Here is a 12533-nt window from a genome sequence, read left to right on the forward strand (position 1 = left end):
AAAGGTTCAGATGAACCCTGCATCCTGGAGTTAGCTTTTTTGAATCGGACGGATTTAGGATTTTGATCTTAAGAGGTAAAAGTACACAGAAAGTCATGTCGCCACCTCCACCCCTGCGCCCAGGCAGAGGATGCTCAGGTGACATATCAGGAGAGCCACCACAGGGTTGTTCCGCCTCACTGCTGTTTTCTGTGCCAGTGCAGCAGGGACGAAAGAGTCCAGCTGTGATTCATCAGAAACCCTTGGATCTTGGCAGATACCAATCAATCCTGCTGGGCTGCTAAAATAGATATGGCCAGAGCATAAAATAGCTAATAAAACCAAAATCCTCCATGGAAAATGCATTCTTCAGGGTATGAGGTTCCAGTTGCCATGCCAAAGAGGAGCTGAGAGGAGAAAGATTTGAGATTTTTCTAGCTTGAAGGAGGGGAGGGGGTATTATTGATCTCATCTCCCAGGTCTATCCAGTCTGTTCGTTTACTCTGTTTCACGTAAAGGATTCGCATCATGGTAACCTTGATTTATTATCTGATTTCTTTTTTGATTCAACCTCTCAAAATTGTGCACTGGCTTGAACCTGCAGTAATAAACCAGCACAGTTACTCCCTCTTATCTCCTGCACGCATGTAATGCTTTCTCTGCTGTGTGTACCTGATTCATTCTAGCAGACAGACAGCAAGGTGAAATTTAGAAAAAATTGCCCTGTCTGATCAAGAGTATAGGTCGAGCAGAGTTTCCACTCCATTCAAGAGCAAAGCAGAGAGGGCATGGCAGGAAGGGACGCTGTGTTGTCATCTCCACATCAGAATGAGACTCCAGACAGGTACCGCTGTGGCCTGCAAGACCAAGCGAGGTCTTTCTAACACTTAGCTGTGGCAAGCTGGAAGACTCCCATGTAGCAGCCTGTTGCAGAGGCTTGGCCTCCAGAAGTAAGCAAGGCAGACGTGTGCGTCCTGGCAAGGGTGCAGGACACAAATCATTAGTCAGGTAGGGCTGGATGAGGAGTCTGGGTCTAGCCCTGAGCAGAAATTGATGAATAAGCCATATTGCACTCGTAGTAGCCTTGAGAGACACCACGGAGAGCTTTGACTCATAATTTATAGGAATAAGCTATGTGGGTATGTGTACATCATTACATCGGTGCATGTGTGTGCAGGCTGGAAGGGCTTGTGTCAGTTTAGCTGTACTAATTAGTTACAGTAGTCATCTCTGTGTTTAGACAAGCCTAAATTCAAGGGTTGCATTATCATCGTGCCAGAAGTCCGAGGGCTGGTCTTAATTAGTATCTCTCAGTATGCGAAGGTTTTTGTAAAATAAAGCCATACTGCTGTGATATTTGCCTGGACTTGCATCTCCCAAGGTGGAAAAGTAGAAATTATTTGTGAGCTGAGATCACCAGCAAAAGTATCCCCTGCAGGAGGAGAGAGAGGGGAGCTTCTGGCTATATTTTAATATTCATTAGGCGATGCTTAAACATCTCTCCTGAATTATTTAAATGAAAAGAGTCAGACTTTACACCTGGGAGTAGCTGTGTTGGTATCTAGGCTGTAGCCTACTCCCACTGGAGTCAAGTATGACAAGGTTTTTAAGGGATTTGGGTACAGCAAAAGTAGCACTTCTGTTGTAGTCCCAGTTTACTCAAATTCTCCTGACAGCCTTTTGAATGCTGCCACAGATCCGGGAAGCCCCTGCTGCTTCAGGAAAGCAGCTTTTCATGGTATACTGCTGGTTTTCCCCCTCCAAAACCCATTTGGAATAATAAAACACTCTCTTTCCCCCGGGTTAGTGAGCCATTGAGTCAGCCACGTGAGCCCAATGGCCCCCAGGTCATGAAGGCAGCGCTTGGTACCGAAGCAGGGGGTTGGACCTACCTTGATACCCACTCATCTTCTTAGCAAGCCAACAATATCCAGCATGGTGGGAGGCTGTGGAGGAGCGCCAAAGATAGAGTGTATAACAGGTTCAATGTCTTTCCACTCTAGCAAGCCCAAGGTTGCATCACAGCATTGGTCTCCTAAGAAGATGGATAAAGCAAAGAAGGATTTGACAAATTGTCTGGGTAGGAGCCCCAGCCCTCCCAACACCAGCAATGAGGCTTCATGCTGGGACTGCAGTCCAGGAACGAGTTTGTTGCTTCCTGATAGCTCCAACCAGAGGCCAAAAGAATACTCGGCCTTCAGACAAAAGATGTTTTATGCTGATGTCCTCACTCCAGGAGCCTCCAACATCTCAGTGGTAAGTGCAAAGAGCAGTTCTTTTTCTACCACTGTCCTTCTAAAATAGAAAGACCTATAGTACACCTGGTATGGAGAAATACAGCTTTCACCCCAGGTCCTAGCCTTTCATTTTGGTCAGAGGCCTTTGTGCAAGACCTTGACCCTTACAAAGTGAAGCCATAAGGCTCTTCCTGATTGTAGTTGTGCTGCCTTCCTCAATGGCCGGTGCTATCACTGTCATCATGTTGCCTGGGTTTAGGATGCCAGCGTGGCAGGGCAGGCATATGGTTGTGACTGCAGATGGTATTTGGAAGTAAAACCCTAACGACTGCCTGCCTAATCAGCCCCCAATCCACATTTTGAGCTGACATCAGGCTGTACTCGGCTGACAAATCCCCTGCCTCTTTGCATTGGGCTCAAGTTTCCAGGTATTTGTGCCTCTCTGAGCCTTTTCTGACCATTACTCACAGTCTCAATTGTCCCTAAAGCTCTGGTAAAGTCAGTCTTATAGCCTCACTTTCTCTCTGGACCTCTATAACCTACCCTCCCACTGTGCTACAACTGTGCTTTGTTATCTCTGACACTTCCCTCACATGCTGCATTTCAGGATGTTTGTGCTGGCCCCCGTACGTACCACGCTTTGCTAAGACAGGCGGACCTCGAGCAGCACACCCCTAAAGGTAAATATGCTGAGAGGAAACGTGACGTGGTAGGAAATGGGGCCATAACTCTTACAGTTGCTTATAGTGAGCGTGCAGGGAACTAGGCTGATGACTCTAGGTTAGTGCTGTGCTTTCATTCTCCTCTCAGTGTCAGGAATGGTGCTAGGCTGCTTGAACGTCCTGTGAAAAGTGAATTTCATTTAGAGGTGGAGCAAAGTGATCTGACTGGATGGTAAAACCATGCTTGCTTTTCTCCTGGATATATCTCCCTAGGGTTCAGGGTAGACTGCATTGCTGCCTATGGGAATTTGGTCCCACAGGCCATATGCCAGGAGAGCACTGAATTTACATGTGTTATCTTTGCATATAGAGCCAGCAATACCCCTTTCCTGTGAAAATGGGACCTGCCTGTGAGAGCTGTATTCAGGATCTAGGTACCCATAGCCAAAATCATGGTCCTCTCTCATTTATTCATTCTGCATCCAGCTGTGCCCCAGAGTGGCTTGCTCTCCCTAGATGCAAGGGGTCTTTGTCTATACAAACCTGCTGGTCCCACCTGCTTACAAGAGCTTTTTGTATCATGGATGCTCAAATATAGGAACAGAGCATGGTTGAAAAGGTTTGCCAGCACTCTCCTGGCCCCTAGAGCACTCCTGGGGATATGGGTCGTAGGCTGGCAGCGGGTGGGGAAAAAGTGCATGTGAGAGGATTTTAGTCTCGGGGAAAGATGGTAACTATATATACACCACCTTCCTGTGCTTAGAAGTGACATTTATTTTCATGAGTGAGGACAAATGACTGCATCCTCAAGTGAATCTTGACAAGCTAGACTCATCCCTAACAAGTGGAGACAGATCTCTATTTATGATCTGCTGCTTCTTCAAGGGGGAAGAAGCTATCAAGCTGGAAATGTAAATGCAAATGAAACACTAAGTATTGACATAAATAGTTGATAGTGCACAAAGTGTCATAATGGATGGTGCCATGGATTTTGCAACAATGAAGTGACAAAATTGGAGCAGCTGTGCTCCCTGACAACAAATATAAGTCAGGGCCATTCTGTAAAGACCCCAAGCAAGAGATATGCATCAGGCTAAAGGAGCTGTAGTAAACCCTCTGCATTTTAGGGATTCCTTGAAATTATTGTAAGCATGCATGTTGGTATGGACAATGGCAATGTTTAGGATCATATTTATTCCAGGATAGGAGTCCTTCCTAAGAGAGGGGAGTAGAGAGAGAGAAGCCAGTTCAGTGGCTATTTCCTTTAGTCCCTAAGCAGACAATGTATAGCTATGGGGGTTGTGTCAGGGACCATTTAAAAAGGGCAAGGGAATGACCTCTTAGAGGACCCTTTCTGTACCTGATCATCCTGAAACGTGTCTGGCTTCAGCATTATTGGCTGCTCTGCACAATTGCTTTGAAATAAAGGGGTCACATCCATGACGCAAGCAGAAGCACATGGAGCAGGGTGAAGGATTGGGTCCAAAGCTTGACTCCAAAATACCCACTTACAAGCCAGAACCTTTAAGTTTCTCCTTAATAAAGTGTGAAAGTTCATCAAATGAAAAGCTCTCACTCCACTAAAATCTATTTTTAGCTCAATGCTTAGCTCTGTCTAGGGAATAGTGCTTTTTAAAGCTTGCATGCAATTACTTAATTTAGGTTAAGCTTCAAATTCCCAGTTTGCTGCTGTTCTATTATTTGCAGCTTGTTTAGCAATATAAACAGTTTAGTTTATTTATGGGGTAAATGGCATGGTTTAATTTCAACCAATTCTTGGAAGTGTATACGTTTTGCTTAGTCCAAATTTCCATTGAAAACATTTGGCCAAATCGTGAGATTATTAGCTGTTTCACTGAATTTTTTCTCACACCACTGCTGATGTGAGTGGGAGGTTCGCTTGAGCAAAATCTGAGGAGAGGTTTGTCCCAAGTAAGGTTTGAATAGGGACTTCAGCACATAAAGATGACCTGAGCAGCCTGTTCTCTCCTGCAGTATTCATAAGCCCTTTATCACCATCTTGACCGAATTCCTCCCAGCTACGACTGACTGGTGGTCTCAGGGCACCCCACAAAGGCAGGTGAATCCCACCCCTTTCTGAGAGTGAGGGAAGCCAAGCACTAGAGACAGTAACTTGCCCACGATCATGTAGAGTCTGTAGCAAAGCTGGGAACAGAACAGAGCTCCTTAGAGCCAGGTCAGTGCCCTACCTCCTAATAAGGTGCATGACAGTAATTCTCAGTGGAGGCTTCTTCTATGCCATCATTTTGATACTGGAAAACCACAATGACATACTGCAGCAGGAAAAAAGGTCTTCCTCTCTGTTTCCCATTTGATGTCTGCTTGATTTCTCTCACAAATCTAGTGAAGTGACTTCTGCAGACAACCCAGGAGACAGCACAGTCCTGCACATATGAATGTAAAGCAGAGTGATGTCAGGTGGCTTCAGACGTGTGTTTCTTTGTTTCCTAGTCACAACCTTCAAGATGCCTAAGGACTTTGGAAGTGTCCTGGATAAGCAAGTGATTGGACCAACCACTGAGAACCTCATCAAGTCAGATTTCCCAGCACAATCATTTAAGCCCAAAGTGCAGATTGCCTTCCAAGGGCTTCCAGGGCAATGCCCTCGGAAGATTGAGGTAGAGAGGTAAGTAACCAGAAAGTGGCTAGACACATCATTACGGAATGGACACAGCAGATTAGGGTTTTGATTTTTGCTTTCAAGACATGACATGTCAAAAATCTTTACGAAAATACTATCCTGTAAGGCAGTGGTCTCCAAAGTGGGGTGTGTGCATCGCAGGGAGCACATAAGACAATTCACTGCAATGCGGGAAGAAAATATTTTTTTAAATAGTATTTATTTCATCTTTTTCTCATCCTTTTATTATTTCTATTTTTGTGTGTGCTCTATAATGTACATAATATATTAGTACAGTAGTATATGTATGTAATTTATAAATTGGACTAGATGATCATTGTAGGTCCCTTCCAACTGAACTATTCTATAGATGAAGAAATATACATGTATGCAGTGTGTGCTCAAAACCTTTTTTACTGATGGGGTGCACAATCAAAAAGTGGAGTTACAGGCATGGGAGCCCTTTTAGGTGCATTAAGTGGTTATTTCCCCATCTGATTCAAAACAGGAGAAGACGGCTATATCTAACCTTCGATATTGCTCAGCTCTTAGCCAGCAAGGGGATAGACTCCAATCAGCTCATTCCACGGCACCACAATCCTGACAATATGGCAACTATTGAGGAGAAGAAAGATCCTGTCTTTCCCATCTACCTCCCATTAAAGGTAAGAGAGAGTGTTTGGCACTTGTTATCTATCTCATTGCTTATACCACAGGATGTTTCTGAGAATTGCAGGACACTTAGCCATTATTGATACAACAAGCAATAAAACAAGGAAATGCTTTAGAGCAGGTTTGGGCCCTGAAGGATCTCTGCAAGATACTGAGCATCTTCTGCAGGGTGCCCACAACTTCCATCAGAACTAATCATCCTTGAGGGTGCTCCTCACTGTCATTTGTGTGTCCAAAGAAAAGTTGTTGTCTCATGTTTCCTTCCAGATGCAGTAGTCAGTAGTATTACTGCATAAGACCTCTCCAGGTGGTGTCTCTGCTCCCTAGGAAAGGGCTAGAGGTACAGATATTGTTGTTTAGGAGAAGATTGTTGATCAAAGTTCAGCACAGCTTTTGCACCTGGATTGTTTTCTCTTTTTGTAGCCCATTTAGGAACTGCATGTTAATTTTCCTCCCATGAAATTTTGTATCAGGTGTTTTCTTCTCTCTGAAGTAAGACTTCATTTCACTCATGTCCCGGCTTTTTAGATATTTGACAATGATGAATATGACTGTCGAACTCCAGAAGAGTGGATCTCGCTGGGACTGGAGCCAGGATCTCACGATAGAAAGCCAGTGCCTGGAAAAGCACTTCTACCTACAGATGACATACTGGGACACGGTAAAGCTTGAATGTGTTACTGCTCAAGCGAGGCAACACTAACAATTACAGGCCCATTCAACGGAAGGGAGCATGTATATTCTGACAAATGCAGCTCTGAATAGCAGAAAAGCAATAACTCATTCTGACCAGGGTCAGGCAGACAGAGCAAGAGACCAGGAATCTTGATGACTGTCAGTCCTGCTCTGGACTGACTGTTTCCACTTTTTTAGAAGTAGCCTCTGCCTTTTGCCCTCCTTTCTGTGCTTGGAAGTCAGTACAGTCAAAATCTCACTTTATTGATGTGTAGGTGTCATCATGAAGTAGTTAGTTAGCTTGAACACAGTATGTTCTGCCTGGATTTCACTGTGAGTGCAGGATCAGAAGTCAAGTTCAGACTGCAGTGAAAGTCCAAGTAGTAAATCTGGGACAAATTAAGTGACGTGGACATCTGTTGTTTTCCTGTCACTCAGAGCCTTCCAAGTGAGAAGGCATCACTAGGTACAGCTGTACTGGCATCCAGTTGTGGCTGCAGCTCATATCAACACATTTGCACTAGCTTTAAAGCGTAGGAGCTGGCATGCAGCTCTGGGGCAACCTCCAGAGGCTTGGCTGTCTGCAAAACCTAAGCATAAAATGTAAGCTGTGTGGATCTTCGGGCAGCCAGCACATGATGGCTGAGTTCTGCTCGCAGCTGGCTTGGGGAACAATACACCTGATCACTCCCCAGGTTGAATGGACTGTGCTGCGCACAAGAAGTCGGACCCTCTGGGCCCTGGGGAACGTGAGACCACTGACATTCTTATAGTGCTAGCACTGTTGCAAATTCCTGTAGCTCAGACCCATGGTTAACAGCATCCGTTCTCAACTTCAGTATAATAATGCTGTCCTGACCTGTATCTATATTGATACAGATATGTATCTGTCTGATTAGCACATCCCAGCATTTAACAGGATCCAAACATTTAAGAGTTAGATGCCCTGGGAATGACCCAGAGAAATAATAGACTGGGGGAGAAGATACAGGGTTTTATGCCCACCCCCAATTAGAAGAATGAGGACTCATTTGGAGGGTGACACAGGGCTAAAGCCACATGTGGGAAAGGAGAATGGGATCCCCGTAGAGCCCCTGTGGGTAATGAGTGGTCCTGGATCAAGGGGTGAAGGAATCGGAGGCAGAAAGGTCCCCAGCTGTGGGCTGAAAGAGAGGATGTAGGGTCATACGGGACCCAAATATGAGACTATGGCTGCAAAGAGTGAGTGGGAGTGCCTGAAGCAGGCAGTGGGAGGATGGTCCACAGGGAACCCACAGAGGTAAGAGGAGGAAAATGGAGGGCTCTGGTGTGTGCAAACAGTTGGAAATGCTAAGCTGTAAGACATGAGTTTGTTATTTAGTTGATCACAGCAGAAATTATGTGAGATTGACAGAGATTCAAACTAGTAAATGGATTTGACTGTAGCGTCACCACTCTGATCAGGAAAGTCCATTTGCTGTAGCCTCTGGGAGAATGGACTAACCCTTTAATCCTTGATTCTCTCAGAGGACCCCAAAAGCCAGAAGTTAACCTACAAGTGGATTGATGTTGGTGTTCTGGATTATGACAAGGAGACAGAGCTCTACTTGGTCCATAAAACAGATAAGAGTGGGCTGGTGCGGGATGAAGAAGGGAGACCCATCCTCAATGGAGGAATAACTCCACAAGGTGTGTTTCAAGTAAGACCTTCTGGGACCTGGCATATTCTCTGAGAGCCAGTCCATTACCCACACTGGTCCTAGGTAGAGATGGGAAGGACATCAAGAAGTAATTTAATTCCTCTCCCTGTTATCACTCTTGACATATGACTGTTTCGCCTGTCCTGAAAAACCTCCAGGGGAGAGAACTCCACACGTTCATTTGACAGCTATTTGAGGCCTTCCCTTTGGAGATACCTTTTTTTTTTTTCCTCTGTCTCCCATCTTTCCTGCCTTCAAGAAAAGTTAAAGCATGGTCTTTCTGGGCCAGTGCCGTTTTGAGGGGGAATGTGAACAGATTAAGATGAAATACCCCCCTTTTGAAAGAGATGCTGCTAATTCCATGCTCCTTGTCCCTTGCTGTCCTCAGCTTTGGTCCCTCATTTTGATGTCCAGTAAGCCAATCCAATTATATTGTGCATCAAAAAGCTGTTGTCAGCATTGCAAGCCGTTCTGAGTTTTGTTTTCCCTATAGACTTTTATAAGCTTTACTCTCATTTCCCAGGAAGAGCCCCATTGTTGTCATGTCAGTACTGGGTGCCACGAGTTTGCCTACTGTTTCTGGCTGAAGATCCCCAGGTATTTGCACAGCGGGTAGTTTCTGCCAACAGCTTGCGTAAGAAGACACAGGCACTGCTACTATATCATCTGTATGTGGACTGCATGCCCACAGATGGACTAAACAGCATCAGTGAGAAGAGCCTGCAGAGAATGAAGCTGTTGGCTATGCATACTCCTAAACTAAAGAAAGAGAAGAGGTAAAGCATCAAGTACATGTCTGGGGTCTCAGCCTTCAGTACATTAACGTTGTAGGACTTCTTAGGGCTACAAAACAAGTGACAATGGAGGCAGATCTTGAGCACCCAATTCATAGACCGTGGATTTCATCTGCCTTCCAGCCTGTGCACATGCACACCACCGTCTTGCCCAGAGTGTCATCACAAGCAGGCAGGTCAAGAGCCCCAGGGACACATGTGCAGGATGAGTGATCTGTCAGTGTTCCCAGATGCAGTAGACGTACTTCATATGCAGATCCACTGAGCCATGCTTACACCTGCAGTTAAGTGGCCTTCAACAGCAGGGAAGTTGGACAGAAATGGCATGCTTGACCTTGCTGTCTCCCTGTGCTTTCAGGGAACAGATCAGTCATTGCTGAATTAATCTGCAGACCACCAGCTGTCTCCAGAGAGTTGGCTGTTGCCTGCTGGTGACTCTTCTACTTATTAACAGCTGCTAAAATCAAAAGAAGATCTGCACAGCGTGAGGCAAACAGAACAGGAGATCTCCACCTGGATATAATTGAGTGTCTCTTTGAGATGCAGTTCATATCAGAAAGGCATTTTAAGAGTCCCTGGGCTGATGAATCATGAGCCATTGGTGGTGTCGCTGGGAGTCAGCCATGACTGATTGCCCTACTCGGAGACAGGAACGTGTGAAGTGTTGCATGGTCTGCCAGCCTCAACTAGAGAGGTGGAAAGTAATTAGTCTGTTTGTGAGCAGAAATACAGGTATAAAGAAAAGTACTCTGCCTGCTTGAGGTGAAAGGTGATGATTTCCTAGGGCAAACAGAGCAGGGTTTCAGCACTTATACACATGTTTTGGCTGAGGAGACTGATTTCAAGAGGTGTTTCAGCAGGAGGCAGTTGGGAGGACAGCTTGGATAGCCCAACTTTTCCAGAACAGCCAGCTAGCTTCCTCAATTCTTGTTTTTTCCCCTCCCCTCTGTAATGCTTCTCTCCCTGCACACCCCCAGTGGAGATTTTGCTTTGATCTGAAAAGACGCTTGAGAAGGCTGCAGTCCTAGTCCCAGGTCCCCATTTGCCTCTGTCATTAAATATCTGGTTGATAGCTTTGCTGGCTGCTTCATTGTCTGCACAGCTCTCCTAATGTGTTCAGTAGTAGGTGAGCTTCTGGGTTAGCAAATCCAGGTGGGAGTGAGTGAAGGGTGGGTTTTGCAGTGAAGCTACAGACATACTTCTGCTCAAACACCGTTTCCGTGTCTTGTAACAGGGTGTTAGACCATATGTGCTGCCTGGAGAAAGAAGTGAAATTAGACTATGAACGCACCATGAACAGGATCAGCTTTGACAGAGTCGTCACTTCCAAGCCCCGGGTGTTTTCATATGTCACCCTGCCAGACAAAGAGGAGAAGAAAGTACCAGAGAGAGGTATATGACACAGTGAAGCAGTTTGAACTCAGCATGGTTATAGAACCTCTTGTCTTTGATAGGATTCATGCTTTGTTTTAGAAACTCTCAGGTTCATGTTAATGTTTAGGGCTCATAAGGGGCAGCAGCAGGAGATTATATGAGACTTTTGAGTATGTCTGCTCTTTTCTAGGGTATATTTTCATGTTCATGTTACTATCCATCAGCTAAGCTGCAGTAGCTCTGCACGTGTACCCTTAATGGCACCAAATGTATGGCAGTGTAATTAACTGCCTTCTGTTCTGCACTGTGCTGGGGCTGGCCGCCTTCCATTTGCTGTGCTTAGCTGTGGCATCCTGCAGGTGTGAAAGGGAGCTCAGGCTCTTTTAGAGTCCTGAACTGGAGGAAAATGACCACAGTAAAAGATGGGGGGCGTATTTGGTGCACTTCTATCTTCCAAAGGTTGGAACACCTTGCGGTGGTTCACAGGTGGCCTCTCACAGATGAGATGTGTGCCTTGAAACCTCAGTGGAAAGATTCTTGAAGTCCAATGTTGTCATGAGCCAAAGCCTCAGGACAGTCAGGCACCAAGACAGTCCCTCAGCCCCTAATGGGAGACTGCAGAAAGTCTCTGCTGCAGAGCAGAGACTCTTTCTTTCATCCAGCCATCTTCTGAAACTGCTACATGATAAGGCCTGTGCATCAGAGGAGAGTCCTTTTCACAAACGCTGTCCCAAAGGGAGCTGTACCCTTCCTCTAAAACAGAAGCTGGGATGGCCATTGCAGGCAGTAACGTGTTCTTTTTCTTGGTGCCAGGGCTCATCTGGATCCCAGACTATCCTTTTGATGAACGACAAGCAGATTTCAACTTTGCCTCACTCCTGTCCAGGCCCGAAGTCATCCTTCTCCTTACACAAGTGCAAGATGAGTGCAACAAGGCAGCCACCATGTCTCTGTTTAACTCAACCTTAGCCAAGCATGTCTGCTTGGAGGAGTTTGAACAGATCCAGACCCAGACCTTCACTCAGGTGAGCGGAGAAAGAGTAGGGGGTGAACACATGGAGCAGCCAGCAGGACTGTCAGTGTGTGTTAGACAGATGCAGCAGCTGCAGGTCGATTCCCTGGAAACAGATGAACCTTTGAAGGAGACACTGTGGGTGGGGCAGGGAGGAATTTGCATGTGCATGTCAAATTTATTTGGATGTGAGGAGAATGGGCTGAAAGAGCCATAGTGCCCTAGTTAGTATCAGCCAATGCTGACCATCCTCTGAGTCATGTGTTGAACAAGTGGCCACATAGAGCTACAGCCCCTCTTTCCTCCTCCTGGCCTCCATGCAGATAGCAGTCCTGGTTTGCACTCAAAAGTTTCCAGTTGTTTTGGTTTTATTTCCCCATCCCTCCAGCTGCAAGGCACAAGAGCTTTGATTCCTCCTGAAGCACTCATGGGGGTAATGCTTTTCTACTCTATTATTTATGTACTTAATTAGATTACTCTGCTTGTAATGCCAGTAGACAGACTAGGACAAAAATTTGCAACTCTGTGGTAACTCTCACCAGAAGATCTTCTAAATGAGGGCAGTATATTGCATGCTGGATGTGGCCACATGGAGTAGCTTGCACAGGGTTACACAGTAAATCAGTGGCAGAGGGCATGTGCTGGTCCTTCCCAGTCCCACGCTGTTTCAGCTAGGCAGTGCTGTCATCCACTCAGTGACTGAGGTTGTTTATTACACACAAACAGCAGCTGCCTGTGGAGGAAAAGTGACACTTGGTGGTATTTTAGTAAATTAAAACACTGCAGACTGCTGCTGCCCTTGGCTTCT

At 45.8% G+C, this 12533-nt stretch overlaps 1 protein-coding gene across 1 annotated transcript in view; it reads left to right on the forward strand.

Annotated features, from left to right (window-relative positions):
• The first annotated feature begins 1989 nt into the window (after positions 1–1989).
• DNAH1 (dynein axonemal heavy chain 1) overlaps positions 1990–12533 on the forward strand; it is a 72318-nt gene continuing 61774 nt past the window's right edge. Inside the window, exons 1-9 of the mRNA XM_059823373.1 lie at positions 1990–2235; positions 2824–2896; positions 5351–5525; positions 6028–6184; positions 6720–6852; positions 8373–8534; positions 9069–9321; positions 10574–10731; positions 11527–11738. Of these exons, the coding sequence (XP_059679356.1) occupies positions 2023–2235; positions 2824–2896; positions 5351–5525; positions 6028–6184; positions 6720–6852; positions 8373–8534; positions 9069–9321; positions 10574–10731; positions 11527–11738 (1536 nt within the window). The 5' untranslated portion in view covers positions 1990–2022. The remainder of the gene's footprint in view (positions 2236–2823; positions 2897–5350; positions 5526–6027; positions 6185–6719; positions 6853–8372; positions 8535–9068; positions 9322–10573; positions 10732–11526; positions 11739–12533) is intronic.

Source organism: Gavia stellata, chromosome 12 (assembly GCF_030936135.1).
Source record: "Gavia stellata isolate bGavSte3 chromosome 12, bGavSte3.hap2, whole genome shotgun sequence".
Classification (NCBI taxonomy): Eukaryota; Metazoa; Chordata; class Aves; order Gaviiformes; family Gaviidae; genus Gavia; species Gavia stellata.